Source organism: Phyllopteryx taeniolatus, chromosome 9 (genome assembly GCF_024500385.1).
Source record: "Phyllopteryx taeniolatus isolate TA_2022b chromosome 9, UOR_Ptae_1.2, whole genome shotgun sequence".
NCBI classification, from domain to species: Eukaryota; Metazoa; Chordata; class Actinopteri; order Syngnathiformes; family Syngnathidae; genus Phyllopteryx; species Phyllopteryx taeniolatus.
In genome coordinates, this window is record NC_084510.1 from 23,783,899 (window position 1) to 23,807,521 (window position 23,623).

Sequence of the window (23,623 nt, forward strand, 5' to 3'; positions counted from 1 at the left end):
CCTTCCAACAAACCCAACAAAAATGTGTGTATTGTGATTTTACGTTATGAAAACACACAGTAAATACATAATTAAATACAAATCAAAGCAATTAAACAGGTTTTGCCTCATTTATTGCTTCAAGTCAATGGACATGGGGCTGCTCCTTTTGGTGTGCGCACCTTGGCCATCTGGGGCAGTATAATACAGACATACGGCCAGACTGCAAATGAAGCTGGTCTCAGCTCCTCAGTATGCCGCTGTACTTTTATGCCGTGAATATTTTTTTATAATATGTCTACATCTGTTGCACCACCGTTTTTATTACAATATCCATTGTTTAAAGGGTTATAACACTGTGACACGTTCCAATTTGTTAGCCCTGCTTTGCTGTTTCCCATTATGTGCTAGCATTAAGCTAGCGCAATTTAATGGAAAGGTTATGTGGTTGTTTGAGATACACTGTGTAATTCTCTTTGATGTTGAGTTTGACAGTAGACTTCAACTTGGAGTGGCAATAAACTGTTTGAAGCCTTTTTTTTTTTTAAGAAGAAGAATTGTTTTATGATTCTGTTATATGCATGGCAACATGTGGATACACAGGTTAATTGCACCTTCTGCCATCTAGTCGAAGAGCACCTAATTGTACTGCCTGTCACTATATGTTGCTGGCATATAACAAAGATGCATTATGTGTATTTTAAAATATATATATTTTTTAGACTAAGTTAAATTGGATAATTTCCTGTGGCTTACCTGATTAACTCTCACAACCCACTCAAGTGCTGTAGCACAGTGGTTGAGGATCATTGAATTAATGGACCTTGCGTTGTGCACTGGCAGACGAAAAGGAAACGTCTGTTTCTGCAACGTTGCAATCAATTCCCATGTTTTATTGAGAAGAAAAATGCAGATTAATTATTTTATTGATTCATGAATTGACTTTTGGACAACTGAACATCACCCTATTCCATTTCCTCACCTCTAACTAATCCTCCCTCGTCCTGGGACTTGCTGAGGTCTAAACATGGCTCCTCCCATTGGAGGTATCCCACAGTGGCCCTCTCTGACCCGTCCCTATCAGCAGGGGGTGGGGCAGGGTGGCGGGGAGGGGTGCGTTTGAGATTGAAATGTGGCTTTCACGGTAGCCGGGGCTGTGGAGAATGGCAATGACCGTTGCCTTTGTGCGTGGCTCTGCTTCTTTTGGGACCGCGGGCAGTGAATGATGCGGCCCCGGGGAAGGTGCCCCGCTCTGTGTTCTCGGGAGAGCAGGAGAGCAGCGGAAGAAAAGCGCTGAGAAGTATTGACTCGGGCTTTGAGCGGCGATGCTGCGCTTCAGGGCCCAACTCCCTTGTTGCTATGGTTTTTCCAGTCAATCTTAGATCACATATGCGTGTGTGACTTCTCTCATGCTCCTCTTGCTCACCTCCTGTCCCCCTTTTGTGTCAAGAAACTCATATTCCCATAATCCTTCTGTCGTGTCCGGCAAATGTCCGACTTGAGCAAATATGTACATTCCAATCAGCGCTGACAGGGCGGGCCTTTGTGTGGCCCAATGTCATCCTGACAGTCAGTCATTAATGGCGAGTCAACAACCGTGACTGATGACAGCAGAGGTCAGCGAAGGAGCGTCCAATCTGGAGCGCTGCCTGTTCCGGACCTTTCACAAGAGAGGAGAGGTGGGGGGGGGGGTCGCCGTGGAGAGAGAAAAAAAAAAAAAAAAAAAGAGCATGTCGGATGATTTCACCATTGGCCGATTCAAACAGAGTGTTTGCCTTTTTCATCATCGACAAATTTGTAACACACTGGCCTGTGCTGCTGAAAAAATAAAGAACCAGTTGCTTTAACAAGCTCAGGATGAATCGCTCTGTCTTGAAAGGACTAAATTGTATGAAGACATTTTGGAAGTGAAACACACACACTTGCCACTTCCACAATTCAGTGACATCCAATACAAGAGCTATATAACAAAACTCCTCTTTTATGAAGATAATAATGCTCAGTTTCGATTGACTATATAAGAATGGTATGAACTGAACAATATGTGTATTATTGTGGTGGACCAACTGTCAATCAGATACCACCACCGTGACATGAAAACATGGATGCTACTTTTCTTATACCTATACATAACTACATGTTTGAGCCACGGAAATATATGTGCTTAAAGTTTCTGCTGGCTGGGATATACTCCACCGGTGCATCACGGGGCTTTTCCATGCCACGAAAGCGAGGCGCGAGGTCTTTTTGCTGGCTGTCAAGTTGGGCTTTTTATCTTTCCCTCCTCCCTCTTACACCTTTCTCCTAACAATGAGGCCATCTTAAGCTGCCATGCCAGCAGACTAACCAAAGGCATACCATGCATGCATTTTTTCAACATGCATTTTCGGGTCGTCGCGAATCGGACTCCAAAGTATGTCTCTTGTCACCTTTTTTAGCCTTGTAAAAAAACAGTTTAACGCTATATCTCCACAAACAAGTACTTCAGTGTTCACGTGTCTTCAGCAATTATCTTCAAACATAAAGTATTTCAAAGCCAATCTCTGACTGCACTAAACAGGGTCTTTAACATGTTTCAAGTAAAATGTTTCAGACGGCTTAAAAAGATGCATTTCGTGAAAGATCTGTTTTTATGTATGGAAAGCACCCTGTAGTTTAGTGTGGTCTATGACTCTACTCAGAAATAGGGGTAGACCACAAGTCCATTTCTGTCCCTCACACTAATATGTCACATATGTAAACTTAATGTTCTGATACAATGAAGAAAATAGCTGTGGGCCACGAACTGACCCCCTGGCTTAGAGAGGCGTACCATGAGAATTTAATATTTTGGTTGCTTCATTTAACGACATCAAAATGGTACCATTATAGACAGCTCTAAGTACAACCCCAATTCCAATGAAGTTGGGACATTGTGTTAAACATAAATAAAAACAGAATACAATGATTTGCAAATCATGTTCGACCTATATTTAATTGAATACACTACAAAGACAAGATATTTAATGTTAAAACTTTATTGTTTTAGCAAATAATCATTAACTTAGAATTTTATGGCTGCAACACATTCCAAAAACGCTGGGACAGGGTCATGTTTACCACTGTGTTACATCACCTTTTCTTTTAACAACATTCAATAAACATTTGGGAACTGAGGACACTAATTGTTGAAGCTTTGTAGGAGGAATTCTTTCCCATTCTTATTTGATGTACAGCTTCAGCTGTTCAACAGTCCGGGGTCTCGGTTGTCGTATTTTAGGCTTCACAATGCGCCACACATTTCTGGACTTGCAGGCAGGCCAGTCTTGTACCCCCACTCTTTTACTACGAAGCCACACTGTTGTAACACGTGCAGAATGTGGTTTGGTATCGTCTTGCTGAAATAAGCAGGGGCGTCCATGAAAAAGACGTTGCTGGGATGGCAGCATATTTTTCTCCAAAACCTGGATGTACATTTCAGTATTAATGGTGCCTTTACAGATGTGTAAGTTACCCATGCCATTGGCACTAACACAGCCCCATACCATCGCAGATGCTGGCTTTTGAACTTTGCATCCATAACAGTCTTTTCCTCTTTAGCCCGGGGGACGCAACGTCCACGATTTCCAAAAACAATTTGAAATGTGGACTCGTCGGACCACAGAACAGTTTTCCACTTTGCATCAGTCCATCTTAGATGAGCTTGGGTCCAGAGAAGCCGGCGGCGTTTCTGGGTGAAAAATGGCTTTTGCTTTGCATAGTAGAGTTTCAAGTTCCACTTAAGGATGTAGCGCCGAACAGTATTTACTGACATTGGTTTTCTGAAGTGTTCCTGAGCCCATGTGGTGATATCCTTTACACATTGATGTCGGTTTTTGATGCAGTGCCGCCATAGGGACCGGAGGTCACGGGCATTCAATGTTGGTTTTTGGCCTTTCCGCTTACATGCAATGATTTCTCCAGATTCTCTGAACCTCTTGACCTGAACATAGAGGATGAAATCCCTAAATTCCTTGCAATTGTACGTTGAGGAACATTGTCTTTAAACTGTTCGACTATTTTCTCACGCACTTGTTCACAAAGAGGTGAACCTCGCCCCCTCTTTGCTTGTGAATGACTGAGCAATTCAGAGAAGTTCCTTTTATACCCAATCATGGCACCCACCTGTTCCCAATTAGCCTGTTCACCCGTGGGATGTTCCAAACAGGTGTTTGATGAACATTCCTCAACTTTCCCAGTCATTTTTGCCACCTGTCCCAGCTTTTTTGGAACGTGTTGCAGCCATAAAATTCCAAGTTAATGATTATTTGCTAAAAACAATAGAGTTTATCAGTTTGAACATTAAATATCTTGTCTTTGTAGTGTATTCAATTAAATATAGGTCAAACATGATTTGCAAATCATTGTGTTCTGTTTTTATTTATGGTTAACACAACGTCCCAACTTCACTGGAATTGGGGTTGGATGATTCCAGTGCAGTCCACCACTAAAGAGGAACAATCCTTATTTGCATGAGCACTAAACTGAACATCTTAACAGAAATCACTCCTGCAAAAGCTTGAGTCTTTTAATAGAGAATTCATATATTATTCATGTGGTAGTGTAATTGCTAGATGGTTCGAATCTCATCTTAAACCTTCATATTGTTAACCTGACAGATTTATTTATGTTGTTTTTTTTCACGACCTGTCACAATAACAATCAAAAATACCAATGTGTTTGCTGAAAATCCGTGTTTATGTCAGTGAAGCTTGTTCATTCATCCAGGGTCATGGTAATCCGCAAAGGGTGAATCGACACAAGTGGACTCTTCTTGTTTGTTGAATTTGTTTTTTCTTGTTTTCCGAAAACATTTTAACATTACTTGGCAATTATGCTGTTAGGCTAACGATATGTGGCGTTTTCATATTCTCGCCGCGCTTGCGTGTTTTTTCTCCTGGTACTCCGGTTTCCTCCTACACTCCAAAAACACGCATGAAGACTAAATTGTCCGTAGGTTCGAATGTGAGCATAAATTGCAATTAGCTGTTTACCAGTCCAGTGTGTACCTCGCCTATTGCCCTAACAGTCAGCTGTGATAGGCTCCAGCTCACCTGTGACCCTAATAAGGACAAAGGCTATACAAAATGGATGTATGGATGTTATTGAGAGTGGTACCTTAGCTTACAAACTTAGGGTTCTGAGACTTTCTTCGTGAACTGAAATGTTTGCGAACTAAAGCATTTTCCCCATTCAAATGAAAGGAAATTGAATTAATACCTTCCAGCCCCAGAACCAGGGTATTTGTTTTTTTATCACTAACAACTTTTATGCTGATCTGCTTCATGGACATTTAATTTCAAAACATGTTTTCAAATATCCTGCTTACAAAATTACGAGGCTAAAGTTGAGATGCCAAAAAATTGAGAGATGACAGCTGGGATCTTAGAGAAGCCATTGAGTGACGTATAGTCGATCTATTTTGGCTCTTGTAAGACAATCAAAACAAGACAATTGTGCACGTTCTCAAGCTGTCAGCACCGAGCAAGTTAAAACGGCTTGCGCGTCTCATCTCTGTGCATGAAATGGGCTAAGGCCTCCTAAATCCTGTCTGACCAGCTGACAGCGCAGCGCCGCGTCCTCTCCTGCAGACCGAACGGTCGGTCAGCTGCACGACGGGGGGTGGCCGGGGGTTTTGGGAGGACTTGGTTACTTCCCCGTTGTCTGTTTGCAGCAGCAGCTTGAACCTGTGCTAAGGGTTAAAATGAGTTAGACGTGACCTCAGAGAAACTGCCCAGTTTGAAAAGAGGTTGTGACCTTTATTGATAGAATCATCATTCTGGGCCCCCACAGACCACACCCCCTTCTACCCCCTCATGCTTTTGGTGCCTCCCCACAATCGGCTTCTCAGACAATGAAGACGACCCTTTGTTGACAGGGATGATGTCCTGCCGAGAGCCAGCCATTTGCGCGCGTGTGTGTTATCTGGCCATACGCTGCCGTTAGCTGTTGTATTGTTGTATGAATTATCGACATGCACAACAGCAGCTGTAATAAGCAGATTTTGTGAGCTGAACGGGAGGCCGAAACAGGCTAAAGGCAAAAGATCATTTGGCTGATCTTTCACAGTTTCAAAGCTGCACTGTTTAATCTGGCTCAAAAAGCTGTATGCAGCATTGCACTGGCTGGAGTCTCAACTGATTTACCAAATAATCCTTTCATCAATGCAGCAGAACAATACAATATTTTCTTAACATCATAGCTATTTCTGAATGCTTAGTAACCCAAAATACGGCAGTGTCTTAAAATAGTGGTGTGATTCTACTTGTACTTTCGTTTATGCTTTAATCTGTCAATCTGCACAAACTATTTTCCACCAAAATGAACAGACAAAAAGTTTTGCATGAACAAAGAACAATTCAGAAAGGAGCCACAGACATTAGAATGTACCTGAAGAGAAATACACAAATCTGGTGAAAGACTTCATTAAGTGCACATTCTCCTGCGAAAATTTGGGATGTGTGAGGAAACTGGAGAAAACCCACGCAGGCACAGGGACAACATGCCAACTCCACACAGGGGAGGCCAGATTTGAACCCGGGTCCTCAGAACTGTGAGGCAGATAGATATATGTCGTAGCCCAGGCGACATGACTTGTCGATCACATGACAATTCAATCTTCACATAAAAATGCTTATGATAGATTCAGGTTTTTTCTTTTGTTGCGTCTTTGTCCACAGCCCGTCCTAAACCAGGCCGGCCTGCCGCAGGGTCCCTCCGACCAGAAGGCCGTGGTGGTGACTGTGGACAACTGCGACAACCCTGTGGCTCTGAGGTTCGGTCATGTGATTGGAAACTACACCTGCTCCGCGCAAGGAAGCCAATCGGGGAGCAAAAAGTAAATATATTTTAGTGGATTCTTCTCCATTGGTGTTATAAATAAAGTTCTTGCAGCTGCATCCCCTCACGCATTTGTTATTGACTTCCATAATTTAGCACATTACTTTCTTTGCAGTGGGCTCATTAAGAGTAAACTTATAAAATGAAGTTCCACATCTCCAGGGTGTTACTTTTTTCCAGGATGTTTACTACTTTTCTGGTTTTATCTGCAGGCACTAATAGTAACACTGTGCACTAGTTCTGTCATGAATTATTTACTGTATGTATTTCTCCATTAATGAGTGCTGATGATGTCTTTTAAAGGCGCCAGGCGACTCAAAACTCTGCAATATATTAAATGTTCGTGTGTTCTGTGCTGTCAGATCGCTGGACCTGACCGGCCCGCTGCTCCTCGGAGGAGTCCCCAAGCTCCCCGAGGACTTTCCGGTCCGCAACCACCAGTTTGTGGGTTGCATGAAGAACCTGCGTGTGGACAACCAACGCGTCGACATGGCCGGCTTCATCGCTAACAACGGCACGTTGCCCGGTACGCAGCGATGCCATCCCGGCCTCAAAAGCTCACATGGCTTTGCTTTGGTTCTGTTTTGTAGTCAGTGTGCAGATGAGCGCTGCCAAGTGAGAGAGAGCAAACACTGACTATAATGAGCACAGCAGGGTAGACGAATCAGAAGGAAATGATCAGAATAATCTACCTTCCATTCTTTGCTGCTGCGATAAAATAATGAGGTAGGAACACATCAAGCATGAAGATGAGTCTTTTTTATTTTTTTCCCTCACCTTCCTAGGATGTTCCACCAAAAGGCACTTCTGCAACAACAACCCGTGTCTGAATGGAGGAACCTGCGTCAACCTGTGGGGCTCCTTCAGCTGCGACTGCCCGCTCGGATTCGGAGGAAGAAACTGTGAAAGAGGTGAGGGAAAAGAGTGGAAGTGAAAGTGTCGACGGGTCGAGAATGTTTAGACCCCAGAGGAGGCCTGACACCTATCGTGAGTCTGATCCATGAATCATATAACCTGAAGTTATCGTTTGGTGTAAACAAAGAATCCATCAGATCAATAAAGCAATGGAAATAGTGAAGCGGGGTATAGAGGCCCAGCCCTGCCACCAATAGAGAAAATCCACAAGTAATTGCTGTCTCCCCAAAAAGGTTTGCACTTGCCTATAGATGCCACAAGATGGCAACGAAGCACTTCTTATATTTGAATGAAACTCATCAACTCATTTCAACAGATTTCCTTGATGCCAAAACGCCACCAGATGACACCAAAGCAATCATGCTATTGCTTTGTTCTAAGCACGAGAACAGTGAATAAGTGAGTTTTTCAGTGAATAACGGAGGGTAGGTTCCACAAAAACATCTGCGAATGATGAACATGAATATGCGAGGGCTGACACTTGGGCCAAATTCAAGCATTGTTCCTCTCTTTCGATCAAAGTCAGCAAAGGCCTGTTAGATGGCTAGATAGACAGACAGACAGACAGACATACAATGAGGCAACTTTGTGACTGTATTCAAGTTACCGGATAGGATACCAGTTACTACAATACTACTGTTGCTTCTTTCGGGCAATCTGAATGTCCAGTGGCACCATGCTCCCTCTAACAGGTCACTCTTGGTACTACAACACATTGTGGGAGGAGACGTGGTTGTCTGTGGAGATATTGTGGTCATCTCAAGTTCAACACATACTAGAAGAGCAGTAAGCAAACATATGGCAATTTATTTATTCATTTATGTTCCCCCTTATCATGTGTGGGTGGAGTCGCTCACATTTTAAAATGTTAAAAATTGGTATGTGTCTATCCGGCTTGACTGAAAGGTCCAAAGGAAGCATTTAAAGTGATTCTAACCACAAATGATAGAAATGTACTTATTGTAAGATCTTAAATGGAATGCAATATGAAGTCTTCCAAAGATGAATTGTATTGTATTAACAATGAGCAATCCTCATCAACAACCAAAACACACAAAAAAAAAAACATCAGCCAGGACAAAATCACAAAAACATAATAACCTCAACATGCATTTATCAATGCATTGTAGGCTGATGGTGTACCAAACTCCGACTAGGATAAGTGCAATGAAATGCAACTTAAAGTAAAAAAAAAAACAGCGTACTGCAATTCATTGTGAAGAAAGTGTATAAACAAAATTTGTATTTTGGACATTTCAAGTTTTATGGATGATTTCCCACAGCATCAGCTTTAGTTATGAGTGTCAAGCAGGGTGCTCAAATATAGTTGAAACGCGACTAATTGCCCTAACGACACGCATGAGTTATCATTTCTGTTTCCATGTTCTCCAGTGTCCCAGTTTGTTTCACCTGACACACCGCAGCCTCTTTTTTTGTGTGCTGATTTATGGTTTACAGCAATGTGAGAGGACACGCACAGAAGCTCAAAAAAAAAAAATGGGCCATGTGAGTGCGCAACACGCATAATTGTGTTTGCCGTGTTTCAAACAAGGAAAAGGGTGATTGTGTTTGCTTTTCGTGATGATCTGATATGAAAGGTGTGAGGAATTGCTGTGCACTGCAGGAAACATAAACTGAATGTGCTTCCCCCGGAACTATTCAACCGCAGTGTGTCGTTTGATTTTTGGGGCGTTCGCCTTTGGAGGTTCAAGATGAGTTGTTCTCCGTAGTAATGGCCAACCCGCAGCGTTTCCTGGGCAACAGCCTGTTGCAGTGGAACAACCTGGCGACGGCGACCTCCGTCCCGTGGCACGTGGAGCTGATGCTGCGCACCCGTCAGGCGGCCGCCATGCTGCTGCACATCTCCTCCGGCCTGCGGCACAACCTCACTCTGCAGGTGAGACCGCTCTTGGCTTTAAACACAAAAACTTGAAACTCAAACCAAAAGTCTCTTCTTTGCTGCTCGTTGCATCAGATGCTGTTTTTCTGCTCACATGTTGCAATACACAGAAATGTCAAGTTTATTCCTAAGGGCAATAGAATTACATATAATCAGCATGTTTTAATTAGGAGGGAAACAAAGCTAATAAGATCGCTTAGAGGGCAAAACTCAGAATGAAGTGGTTACAATGTTTATGTGTCCTAATAGCTGGAATGAGAAGAAATTCCTCTGGATCCAATTACATGAAATTAACTGTAATATGATTCCAACGAAATCTGGATTCTCACCATATTGAAATCATTACTCAAAAACACCTATTTAAAGAGGCTCATCCATTATAATTAATGAATCTTCTGTTATTGATTGACTCCCCTCCCTGCTGCCTCTGTCCTTTTCGTCACCTTTCTCCCTTTGCAGCTGCGTGGTGGGAGTGTGCTGATGGGCCTGCACAGGGGGGAGGACTCCACGCTGTCCCGCGTGGAGGAGGTGCTGGTGAACGACGGCGACTGGCATCATTTGCAGCTGGATATTAGCAGCTTGGGCGGGCTGGCGGGCCACCATAAAGCTGTTCTATCAGTAGACCATGGACTCTACCTGGTGAGAAAATATGCCAAGATTTATTCATGACAATCTTGTTGCTCAGCCACCCCGCACTGAATGTTGTCTCTGTGTTTCAGGCCAGTATGCAGGTGGATGGGGAGTTGCAGGAGTCCACGCTGAAGGCTGTCAGTGTTGGCGGTTTAGCAATGTCTGATGGGAAAATTCAGCATGGCTTCCGAGGCTGCATACAAGTGAGACCCCTCTAAAGAATGTATTGCCACAGACCTCTATGTGAAGGAATTGCCAATTTACAACCATTAAGTGAATAACATGTTTCTGCTGCATGTCCCAATACCTTTGTCCATAACGTGGAAACCCTATTCCTGCTACAAGTCCCAAAACCTTTGTTCATTTGCTGTACAGTATTGGCTTAACCTTTCTGTACTGATTGGCTGAGAGAAATCACAGTGTGTGGCGTCCATTTTGTTACCGTTATGGTTGTGCCCTACAGTATAAATGGCCATTTAAAAGCTTTCCTTCTCCAGGATCCCAAAACTATTCAATATCTTGGGCTTGATTTTTCCCAATTTTAGTAATTTTTTTTTAATCATTTAAAATGGCAGAGTTCTTAACTTCTCTGCGGTGTGTCAAATTTACACAACATTTATTTTTACTTTACAAGGACTTAAAAGAAAATGTTGAAACAGCAAAACTCTTCTCTGTGGTTACGCTTCATAGTGCAGCCTCTATTGTTAAAGATGTGTCGGTCTCTGTGCAGGGTCTGCGGGTCGGGGGGGCTCTGAGTCTGAGTCAGGCCAGGAAGGTGAAGGTGGAGCTGGGCTGCCATGTGCCCGACCCCTGCAGCTCCAGCCCGTGTCCCGCCAACAGCTACTGCAGCGACGACTGGGACAGCTACTCGTGCACATGTCGCCCTGGTTAGCATCAATTCACAATCTTTTGAAATAATTCATATATCACATGACCCGCAACAGTATTGTGTCATTTACATGTTTGCAGGTTACTACGGCACCAACTGCACAGACGCGTGCACGCTCAATCTGTGCGAGCACGAGTCCACGTGCACCAGGAAGACCAGTTCCTCCCGGGGTTACACATGTGAATGTCCACACAACTACTTTGGCCATTACTGCGAGAAAAAGTACATAACGCAACGTTAACATCCACCTGTGTGCGTGCCAGGACGCTTTAAAGTACGTGACTGTATTTGTGTCTCTGCAGGACCGACCTGCCCTGTCCTCGAGGTTGGTGGGGTCACAAGACCTGCGGGCCCTGTAACTGTCCCACTGAGCGCGGATTTGATTCCGACTGTAACAAGACCACTGGAGAGTGTCGCTGTAAGGTGAGTGAATAGATCAAATATTTTGTTAATATAGTCAGCCAAAGCTGCGAGGAATACAAAGTTAACAATGTCCTTTCAACCATCGTTCCTGTCATACTGTGTTGCGTATTTTTGTTTGCACATTAAGGACAAAAGTCCTGTTTTTGTTTTAATTATTAATTTTTTAAAAACACCATTCAAGCAACACGTTTTTCCTCATTATTCTGATATTGTAGGGTGAATGCTGCAGTTGTTTACTAGTGTGGACTGAATGGGTGACAACAATGGGAAAATGAAATCCCAGTATTTTAAGGGTGATAGCCCGTCAGCAACATTAAGAAAAAAACAAAAAGAATTATGAATTTGTTTCTTTTTAAGAATGGTGGACTTAGTTTAAAAATGTTAAAGTCTGAACTATGAACTGAACGAGTTCCTTTTTGGAACGGTAAACTGTACTTTGAACTAGTTCGCGTAGAAAATATACTTTCCCAACACTGTGTCTACATGTGTTGCCCCTCCGTTTGTGTTCAAAGGGTTCTAAAACCGCAATTATTGATGCTAACTATTAGCACGTCAATGGCGTTTTGCATTATATGTTAACATTAAGCTAATGGGCCATTCTGAAGGCAGCGTTGTTTGAAATACACGTTTAATTCTCTTTGTTTAATGTTTAGTTTGAGAGTAAACTTCAACAGGGAGTGCCATTAAACATCTTGAAGCCTCTTTATTTTGAAGAGTTGTTCACTGTTTGCCAAACTACTGCTCAATGTGAAGTGATTTGAATGGATTTCACTGCCAAAAATGGATGGCTCATGTCTCGGAAAACACAAAAGTCCAGTTACTCATATCTCAAGGCACCACTGTACTAAAAAGTTAAATACAACTGTACTGCTCTTGCCAGTGAGTCTTTCGTGTACCCCTCGACTGAGCTTGCATACCACGAGTGGTACTAGTACTACACTTGGAGACTAGCATCATTTGAATATGTATGCTAGAATATGTATATATATATATATATATATGTAATGTAATGTATGCCTAATGGTCAGGTGTCTCAATATTTTGTGTCCATACAGAACAATTACAATATACAGTCTGAATTTGCGCCCTTTGCAGGACAATCACTACCGTCCCGAAGGCAGCGACACGTGCCTGCTGTGTGACTGCTACCCGGTGGGCTCCTTCTCCAGAACGTGCGAGCACGAGAGCGGTCAGTGTCAGTGTAAAGCGGGCGTGATCGGACGGCACTGCGACCGCTGCGACAACCCCTTCGCCGAGGTTTCTCCTAACGGCTGCGAAGGTAACAGCCCGCCACGTTTACACTCCGCTTCATCCGCTAAATATTTTTCCATTTTCACCCCGCGCTGCTCCATCTGTGCCAGTCATCTATGACAGCTGCCCTCAGGCAATCCAGGCTGGAATCTGGTGGCCCAGGACCAAGTTTGGGCTCCCTGCAGCAGTGCCCTGCCCCAAGGGGACTCTGGGTAGGACGTCTTTTCAGCTGACGTTCCGATTACCATAAAATAATGGCAATGCATGGAGGTTGCCCGGAGGCTTTTTTTAAAGCTGCAGTCTATTTCCCACCTCATGTAATAACACTCACACCTCCTCTTCCTCCTCTTCCTCCTCCTTTTCCTTCACAGGCACTGCCATCCGCCACTGTGACGAGCACAAGGGCTGGCTGCCTCCTAATCTCTTCAATTGCACGTCGGTCACCTTCAGCCAGCTGAGAGCGCTGGTGTGTGGCTTCTCTCTCGCTTTGCCTCTAAAAGCAAATGTTAAATGTTCAAATATTTGTCATATTGAACAATAGGAAGCTCAATGTTACCATGCATGCATCACTCTCTTGCACTCTTTCCAATATATTACATGACACAAAGTTCCAAGAAATTGTCAAATTAAATACTTATCATGCCACCTATCAGAGTACATTAAATAGCTTTTTCTGCTACTGTGATTTTGTATTATTATCATTAGCACTTTAGCTCAATAAGTACTTCCCTATGGGTCAGAGTAAAGCAGGTACAACAGTCACTGTGGAACAAAAAGTATGGAATTTATTTTTTATTTTTTTATTATGTTTCTGGGGGATAAACGCGATTCCACAAATACCATTAAAAAATTGTTAGCTTTTAGGGTTTTTTTTTACTACAGAGATAAGAATTCTAATATGCTGTTTTTTTTTTTTTCACCGTTACCATCAACATTTTCTCACAGTTTTATGGCAAGAATGGCATTTAAGTGTAATGTGTAGTGTGGGCAAACCATGGCTATTATTATTATTTTGATATTTTACATGCATATTTTAGCATTTCATTAATTTTTTTTCCCCCCCAACTCATCTCTGAATGACCTTGCCTCTCTGTTCATTTACAACATGCCCGTTGAGCACAAAAGTTTGTTCTTCTTCATCAACCACTCTTTTAAAGTTGATATCTCCCATAATCTTGTTTATATTTGGGGGGGGGGGGGGGGGGGGAAGCATTTAGATGGATGTCTGCATGTACTGTATGTGTGCCTTTTCTGCTCCCAGTCTGAAAGATTTTCCCATAATGCATCACTGCTGGACTCGGGCCACGTCCAGCAGACAGCGGCCATGTTGGCCAACGCCACTTTGCACACAGAGAAGTACTACGGCAGCGACGTGAAAGTGGCCTACGGACTCACTCAGCGGCTGCTGCTGCGTGAGAGCAAGCAGCAGGGATTCAACCTCACCGCCACGCAGGACGTCCACTTCACCGAGGTGACAAACAAGCACCACCGCTACCACACACACACACACACACACACACACACACACACACCACCACTTCATCCTTTTGAATAATGCCAGTTCAAATGAGCTGGATAAATGTCACCATTGAGGGTGCCTGAGCTTCTCTGGCTTTGGCCCCACAGAACCTGGTCCGCGTGGGCAGTGCCATCCTGTCTCCCGACACGCGCCCGCACTGGGAGCTGATCCAGCACAAGGAGGGCGGCACGGCGGCACTGCTGCGCCGCTACGAGGAATACGCCAACACTCTGGCGCAGAACATGAGGAAGACCTACCTAAGCCCCTTCACCATCGTCACACCGCACATTGGTTAGCCTCTGTACATTACGTCATTAAACAGAAACATACATTCTATTATTAGAATAATAACATTTTATACTGCTCAAAATAATCTTCCATAGTATTATATTTGTAAAAGTTTGTTCTATTAGATAATTGTGCTGATTACGTATATTATACATAGTTGTGAAGATATATAATACTTAGTTAATAAAATGATACATTATATGATGAATATATAAGTATTATTATTCTTTATTTAAATATTGTCAAAAATATGACACAAAAATAATATTTTGCATTGTGTATGAAACAACAATTATTATCAATAACTAATTGTTATTGTTGTTCTTAAGTTATTATATTTATAATGATTATATAAAATAATAAAATGTTTTTATACATATATACTGCATATTTGTATACTGGATGTAAAAATAATAATTGTATTCATATTAAAAATATTTAATATATTTTATAATAGCTCTGTTTTTTGATTTCCCTAACCACACCCACGATAGATTAATAATAATAATAATAATAATAATAATAGCTAGTCACGGAGAGTAAAGTGGTACAGACAGGAGTCTTTCGATTTTTGGGTTTTGAAATGAAGAGTCATGATCTACGACCTATTTAATTGTGTCCTAATTAGTCATCTCAGTGGACCGTCTGAAAAAGATGAACTTTGCCGGGGCCAAACTCCCACGATACCAGTCCCTGAGGGGCCCTCGTCCGGCCGACCTGGAGACCACCGTCACCCTGCCCGACTCCGTCTTCCAGCTGCCCGTGGACGCCAAGGCCCACAGGAACCTGGACGCTTTCCCAGAATCCTCGCCGAGGAACCGCTCCGCCAACAGGAAGCGCCGCCATCCTGATGGCGACCAGCCGGACGCCGTCGCCAGCGTGATCATCTTCCACACTCTGGCGTCTTTGCTACCGGAGAGCTACGACCCCGACAAGAGAAGTCTCCGGTAAGAAAAGTTTGCATCTTTTCCCCATGCTTGCGAGGGTTTTCTCCGAAACTACGACTTCCTTGCACATTTAAAAAAACATTCATATTAGGTTAATTGAAGACTGTCAATTGACCGTGGCTATGAACATCAGTGTGAATGTTTGATTGTCTAAATGTGCTCTGCGATTAGCTGGCCTCCAGTCCAGGGTGCACGCAGCATCTCGCCCAAAGTCAGCTGGGATAGCCTCCAACTCATCCGTGACCCTAATGAAGACATGCACTATAAAAAAAAAAAAATGCATGGATTTCTAGTATTTTTGCGTATATCAAATTTTTTTCCAGCGTGCCAAAGCGTCCTGTGATCAACACACCCGTGGTGAGCATCACCGTTCACGACAATGACGAGCTGCTGCGGCACCCACTGGACAAACCCATCACCGTGCAGTTCCGCCTGGTCACCACAGAGGAGCGCTCCAAACCCATCTGCGTTTTCTGGAACCACACTATACTGTTGAGTGGACACACACACACACACACACACACACAAAGAGAAGATGAGGTTCTTGTTGTTGTTGTCATGTTTGATTTTCGTGTGTTATTTTAGAGGCGTAATGGGCGGCTGGTCAGCGAAGGGATGCGAGGTGGTCTTTCGGAACAACACTCACATCAGCTGTCAGTGTTATCACATGACGAGCTTCGCCGTGCTCATGGACATCTCCAGGAGGGAGGTAAGCATGCAAACGAGCCGATGAAGTGAGCTAAATTAGCTTTTAGTTCAGCTTGCCAGTGTTCCTTTTGCAAATGAAAAGACTTGTGTTTCCACTGGAAAGTCCTTCGGGGACAATTTCATGATGATTCCTTGTTTGTCACAGAAGATATTCTGATAAAATGAAATGTGTGCGTGTCTGCATGTTGTATGCATTAGAACGGTGAGATCCTGCCCATCAAAATCTTGTCGTGGAGCACGGTTGGCGTCACCCTGGGCTTCCTCTTCCTCACCGCCGTCTTCCTCCTGTGTCTGAGAGCCATGCAGTGCAACAAGACCAGCATCATGAACAACGGCGCCACAGCCCTCTTTCTCTCCGAGCTCGTCTTCATCCTGGGAATCAACCAGGCCGACAATCCAGTGAGCACCTTGAGGTTTTTTTTTTTTTTTCTGTTTGTCCAGTAAAGTCTTGAGTTGGATTTTAAAAATCTGCTTCTCCTGTTGCAGTTTTTGTGCACAGTCATCGCCATCCTCCTGCACTTCTTCTACCTATGCACGTTCTCGTGGCTTTTCCTGGAGGGCCTGCACGTCTACCGCATGATCAGCGAAGTGCGAGACATCAACTACGGGCCCATGAGATTCTACTATCTGATTGGCTGGGGAGTACCCGCCTTCATCACAGGTCCAAACCCAGATAGTATCAGAAAATTCATCAACATCAGCGGTGTCAAAGAAATTTTCGTCGCGGGCCATTTTGTAGTTATGGTTTCCCTCATCACTACAACTCATCCATCATATTATTACATTTATTTATTAAAGGGGCAGTTACCCCATAATGGCAGGGTGGACAGCAATTTCAGGGATAGATGCAAAAATGTTCATTGTGATTGTAAAAATTGAATATTCATGATCAAAATGACTCATTTTAACAAATGACCAAAGTATTTAGTATCATTTAACCACTTATGACACACACTGTAGTTAGGAAAGCAGTTTGTGGGACATGCCAAAATCACGTACTGTACATCCAATGAAAACAATCCTTGTAAAACAGGTTAAAGAGAAGAAACATTGCAATTTCCGTACAGATTTTCTGTTCAAATAAAAAATAAAAAATAAAACATCAGTTTTGGAAGAAACATGAAGTAGATTGTACTTTATTTGCTTTAATGGGCCACAGTCACACACATCTTTGGACTAAATAGACTTATGGGTTTGGCGTGTAGGTTTGGCGGTGGGATTGGACCCTGAAGGCTACGGCAACCCAGACTTCTGCTGGCTGTCCATGTACGACACCCTCATCTGGAGCTTCGCTGGACCCATCGCCATGGTGGTGTCGGTCAGTCTCTGTAGATTCTTCTACTTTATTGTCCAGAACAAGCAGTGATGATGTTTGATGTTTGTGTGCGCAGATGAACGTCTTCCTGTACATCCTGTCATCCAGAGCGTCATGCTCAACGAGACGCCAAAGCGTGGAGAAGAAGGAGCCTCGTGTGTGAGTGTCAGAGCATTCTACCGACACCTCACAATAGTCCCCCCTGATTGAAATGTCCTTTGTCTTGTGCAGTTCGGGGCTGAAGACAGCAGGTGGTGTCCTCTTCCTGGTTTCAGTCACATGCTTCCTGGCTTTGCTCTCTGTCAACAGTGACATGATCATCTTCCATTACTTGTTTGCTGGCTTCAACTGTGTGCAGGTGCGCCCACTTAATCCTCTCAAAATAATGTTACTGTAGTCTTTATTATTATTATTGTGTCTTTAAACTTCGCTTCTGTTGTCATGCAGGGTCCCTTCATCTTCTTCTTCCGCATTGTGTTGAATAAAGAGGCTAGGAACGCCATGAAGTATTGCTGTGGACGCAAACACCCCGATCACATGATCAAATCCAAATCATCGGTGAGTCCTTCGCCACAAACTCACACGGTCCCGTGTCAGGAGCCTCCCTGAAAGCTCCTGGGGCCTCATTTATTTAGTGTGTGTAAAGCATGCGTACGAACCTTGCCTCGTAAAGTATGGGAATATTCAAGTTGGACAAAAAATGTTTTTGTACCTACACACAGTCAAAATTTGAGTCCTATGATGACATTTTGAATCTCTTTTTATGCGTGGTTGATAAATGAGGCCCCAGACCTCTGGATAATTGACTACAGTACCCCACCATGTACCCTCTCATGGTGCACAAGGGTGCCACGGCACCCTGGGTTAGGGACATTAATTCAGGAAATTGTGTTATCAAGTAGCAGTCTGAACAGAAATCACATTCAATTTTACATATAAGTGAGTATTATATATGGTCATAAGTATGTGGTCTGCCATTCTAAATATTATATGATAAATGTGAAACGCATTGTGTGTATAATAAACAATACAGTTGAATGACCTTAAGCTGCAGATGTAGCACAGTACATCAAAATAATTTCTAAGAAAATAAATTATGATAATTTAAAAAGTCCAAGTAGTTTGATATACTTTGTGCATTATGAGCCATATATTGTAATATTGTGCTATTTTGGACTGAGGTCATTAGATTTGTTGTGTCCTGGATTTAAGGGTGGTATTTCGGAAAGCAGTTTAAAAATAAAATGCAAAAATGCAGTTAAATATACCTCAAAACTTAGGGCCAAGGATGGACCTTTGAGAAACACCAGATGTGAGGTACTGATTTATCTCAGAACTATTCCTGAGTGCCATGATCTAAAAATACACAGGACTTAAAAAAAACTGAAATGAGACAACAAATTGCACAACAGAACCGCAGAACGCCATAAGCTATCATCTCGACTTTTCCAGGGCTACAAATGCAACACCAACTACATGGACGGCAAGTTATACCATCTTCCCTTTGGGGAGTCCAGCGTTTCTCTGAACGGCACCATGCAGAGCTGCAAGAGTCAGCACAGCTTCGTGCCCTTTGTCCTCAGGTAAGAACTCGAGGGCAGGCACGATGAGGTGGCCTTGAGGAGCACTTTTACAGCTCTGGTGTCTTTGCAGGGACGACGGCCTGAGCACCAGCCAGGCCCACATCGCCCTCAACGACCACACGTCGTTCTTCCATGAAACCAACGAGCGCGTGGACGACGGTAAGCTAAGCAGAACCTTTTTCTTCTTTTCTCCTTCATTCTTTTCCCGCATTGTCCTCTCACTCTCGCCTGTGCGCAGACCGTGACAGCGACTCAGACAGCGACCTGTCCCTGGAGGACGACCAGAGCGGCTCCTACGCCTCCACGCACTCATCTGACAGCGAGGACGAGGAGGGTCCCCTACCACCTGAGGAATGCTGGGAAAACTTGGCATCCAATGGAGCCAGACAGCCTCAAGCGCCCGGTACAATCAGTTGTCTTCTCATGTGCAGCATCAAGTGTCTAATGACTCACAGGCCAAAACATTAGGTACACCTGGTGACAATATGTTTTCTATTTACATGTAGACAGTAGACTGTACTGGCCAGCAGCAGTGAGTGATGGAGAGCTCACAGATGCTGACAGACTCGAGATGAATCCCAAGTCATCAGATGAGCGCAGGCTCGACACGGTGACGGTACTGCTACCCCACATGCCCAACCTACATGCCCACCCCCACAAAGGTAAATGCCTGAAATGGTTTCAGGCGTACAGTAACCCCCCGCATATTTACAGTTCAACTGCTTTGGAATAATAGTTTATATAATTATTTAATTTTGGGTAGATTAATGTACCTGTACGAGCAGAAGCAATCTATGACAATTCAGACCAAGATATCAAGGTGATATCTGGTGTGCCCCAAGGGTCCGTGCTTAGCACTAGTTTTTTTCTTACCTACATCAATGATTTAAATTCAGCACAACAATATCTTCGTGGTAAGCTTTGCCAAAATTTACTGCCACAGAAGGGCCCGTGCCCTGACGCGAATAGCGAAAAACAAGAAGTAACTGACGCCCCCCCCAAAATGTGTTAATAGTTTGAACCGTAAATATATCACAAACTGTGATCCCCAAAAAGTTTAACATCATTTCAAACTCATCTTACAACATTACCCTTAAATACCCTTAATAGTTGGTTTCTACAGATAACTTGATTTTGACAAAGTTCATCGGAAGTGAACGTGTACATGCACATCCGGCAGAGACTCATTGTAACTTTCACTAACAACTGAGCCTAAACTTACCTCCTCCTCAACATGTAAAGGATACCTCTCAGTCAAGATCTATGAAACAAAATAAAATAATGTATCACTTCAGCAAAGTTCTTTGATGCCAATGTACTACTTGTCTATTAGACAAGGATTGGCACCATCTAGTGGCATACGTTCACCTTTTAAAAAAAAAAAAATGCAATTGTTGAATTTGTGAGTATCCATCCATCCATCCATTTTCTGAGCCGCTTCTCCTTACTAGGGTGGCGGGCGTGCTGGAGCCTATCCTAGCTATCGTCGGGCAGGAGGCGGGGTACACCCCAAACTGGTTGCCAGCCAATCGCAGGGCACATACAAACAAACAACCATTCGCACACTCACATTCACACCTACGGGCAATTTAGAGTTGTCAATTAACCTACCATGAATGTTTTTGGGATGTGGGAGGAAACCGGAGGGCCCGGAGAAAACCCACGCAGGCACGGGGAGAACATGCAAACTCCACACAGGCGGGGCCGGGGATTGAACTCCGGTCCTCAGAACTGTGACGCAGACGCTCTAACCAGTCCTCAACCGTGCCGCAGATGATGCCAAATTTACCGATATTTTGTTGTTTTGATGAGTGACCTCATTCATTCCGACCTAGTTGCAGTTTATATTTGTTCTAGAAACAAGCGGTTGGAAATAGCTGCTGAAAAACTTTTTGTAGTTTGTTACGGTTATGCTTCTCCTGAAAGGGATTTTGTAGTAGGCGGTGTTACATCCGGTGATTATTGTGTGGCACACAGGCATTTTAAAGAAGAAGCAGCTCTCCCCGATCATAGAGAGGAACGGATTCAACCGCATCCACAAGGAAGTGTGTGATGGCGCCCCGGGTTCGGCATCCCCTCACGGCTCGGCCTCCCCACACGGCTCGTCCTGCAGCGAGCGACAGGCTGGCGCCGCCAAGGCCGGCCTGCCCGAGCAGATGAACGGCATTGCTGTGAGCATCAAGGCAGGAACGGTGGACGGTGACTCTTCTGGATCAGAGTGAGTATCCACATCGCAAGCATTCATTCAAAGTGTCTTATTGTCACGTTTCAGTGTTTCTCTCTGTCTGACTACAACTTGTGTTACCGTCTTTAGTGAGTGTTGTCCTATGCCTCCTGTTCCACATTTTGTTACGCTGTATGGACAAAAGTATTGAGACAAACCTCTTAATGAATGGATTGGTCTTAGGTTAGAGTCTTCAGTTCCCTCTCAATGTTAATTCTTCATCTTACTCAGACATTTTGTCAATCAATCAATCATTCAAAACTTTGTAGAGCTCTTCTCATCTGTGGTAAATGCAGCACAAAGTGCTGCACATTATAAAACAACAGAGCAAATGCACACACACTATTGCATTTGTGTATTTACACACACGCAGAGCGATAAAATACAGAACGCATTATTCTCGCTTTGTTCACTTCCTGTGCGTATGATGAGCAGTTGTCCCAATACTTCTGTCCTAGTGGTGTATATTTAATGTTTATCCAAACAAAGACAGAGCCCAGCCTGAGTTTGACCTGTTAAATTGTTCTAAATATTGAAAAGGACTTTAAATCTTAATCCCTACCGATACCAAAGAGGAATTAAGAATGACAGTATTTCACATGCGGTGGATGATAAAGAGCGCATCATCTCAGTAGACACTGACAATACTAATCTCACTTTCTCTGTCTCCCCTGCCTTTGCCAAAATATCACATCAAGATTTTTATTCTTTAATTTTATCCCGTGAAGTGGCGATCCTCATGCAGACTGATCAGGATCTTCTGATTGCTTCTTCCTTTAAGCATCTGTCATCCCCAACCACCGCCTCTGTTTGTGTATGTGTGTGTTTCATTGTTCCTTTTTCTTTGTGTTGCTGCTCTTCCTCCACCGTCTTGTTTTTCTCCCAGCAGCCACTGCAACACCGCCATGTGAGCACGATGACCGAGGGGTGTGTCTTTGCAGGTCATAGAGCCTCCTTCCTCGTTTGCTGGGACTTCCCCTTTATTTTTTATTTTGTATTTTTTTTTTTTTTTTTGAAACATGGAGTTTGTCTGTCTGTGTGTGTGTGCGCGCGTGTGTATTGTACAGTTCAGCCACTGAGAACTAGGGTGGGATAACTCCATTTTTGTCATTTTGCAGGAGAGTCATTTAAATATTATGGCTGCAATTAAAATGTCGGTGATTTATAGCTTTGCGATTTAAATGGCAATGATTACTTCTTCTGTATACTTGATTTTACAGAAATTGTGGTTGTGCTCATGTTTTAGTTATTCTAAACATCTGTCAAATGGGAGTTGGCCTAGTTGTTGCACTGACGATGCAGGAAAAGTGCTATATATGTGAATATTGGAACCAAACCTCAATTTAGACCAGTATTCATCTGTAAGATATTCATTTTCTCTATTTATTTCTGCGCTTAAATTTAAAATGTTTAAAAAAAAAATAAAAAATGGAGTTTAGCCCACCGTAGTTCACAGTAGTTCATTATATGTGTGAGTGTGTATGTGTGTGCCAAACCTCAGGCTCAAGCACACTGACAGAACATAACGTATCTCCCTTGAAATAAATCGTTTTGTTTATATACTTGAATTTTTAAGAATGCACTTTTTGTTTCATTTGCTGCCCTGCTTTCCTTTAATTTTTTTAATTTTGTACTTTTTTTTTGTTAGCGTACATCTGTGGAACAATAAAGTTGTCATGCCTCTGTGTGCGTAGGCTTGCAAACATTCAGGGAACTTTCATCTGAAATGACTTGCTGATTAATTTGGACTGCGTGTTTGAAATGTGTGTGTGCACGAGTGTGCGTGTGCGTGTACGAGCAGCACCAACAATCAAGTGAAGGTCATTACAGCTGTCCTGTGTGTGTGTGTGGTTTCCACTCCGCCGTCAATGGTTCATATCAACAAGGGCACACGTCTGCACCTAAAGAAAAGGACTTGATACTTTTTTTTGTCATTTTGAAAATCGGCGAGAGCACATTTTTATGGACTTGAAGCTCTCTCTTTTTGTTTTTCATCCAATGGTAGGACGCATTTCCGTCCATGAATTAACAGCTGTGTTCTTATAGAGTAGCTGTGGCGCATTTGTCTTTTGTAAAATAATTCAAATCATGAATATTTGCAGTGTAATCTGTTTTTACTGTACAGTATGGACTGTAAATGAAAGTAAATATGTATACTTGACATGATTGTAGAAATGTCTCTCTTTGTATCTAC

The 23,623-nt window shown here is 43.2% G+C and overlaps 1 protein-coding gene across 2 annotated transcripts in view; it reads left to right on the forward strand.

The window, feature by feature from the left end:
- Positions 1-23,330, forward strand: part of celsr2 (cadherin, EGF LAG seven-pass G-type receptor 2) — a 64,510-nt gene extending 41,180 nt beyond the window's left edge. Inside the window, exons 6-34 of one of the 2 annotated variants that reach the window (XM_061784542.1) lie at positions 6,678-6,835; positions 7,200-7,363; positions 7,623-7,748; positions 9,483-9,649; positions 10,112-10,291; positions 10,372-10,485; positions 11,013-11,169; positions 11,252-11,393; positions 11,474-11,594; positions 12,690-12,873; positions 12,956-13,057; positions 13,217-13,311; positions 14,107-14,316; positions 14,472-14,655; positions 15,281-15,599; positions 15,923-16,090; positions 16,185-16,308; positions 16,506-16,706; positions 16,794-16,968; positions 17,513-17,625; positions 17,699-17,781; positions 17,854-17,980; positions 18,070-18,180; positions 19,075-19,205; positions 19,276-19,364; positions 19,444-19,608; positions 19,712-19,867; positions 21,183-21,423; positions 22,316-23,330. In XM_061784542.1, the coding sequence (XP_061640526.1) occupies positions 6,678-6,835; positions 7,200-7,363; positions 7,623-7,748; positions 9,483-9,649; positions 10,112-10,291; positions 10,372-10,485; positions 11,013-11,169; positions 11,252-11,393; positions 11,474-11,594; positions 12,690-12,873; positions 12,956-13,057; positions 13,217-13,311; positions 14,107-14,316; positions 14,472-14,655; positions 15,281-15,599; positions 15,923-16,090; positions 16,185-16,308; positions 16,506-16,706; positions 16,794-16,968; positions 17,513-17,625; positions 17,699-17,781; positions 17,854-17,980; positions 18,070-18,180; positions 19,075-19,205; positions 19,276-19,364; positions 19,444-19,608; positions 19,712-19,867; positions 21,183-21,423; positions 22,316-22,340 (4,332 nt within the window). In that variant the 3' untranslated portion in view covers positions 22,341-23,330. The other variant, XM_061784541.1, reaches the window with a different exon arrangement.
- Positions 23,331-23,623: the final 293 nt, after the last annotated feature.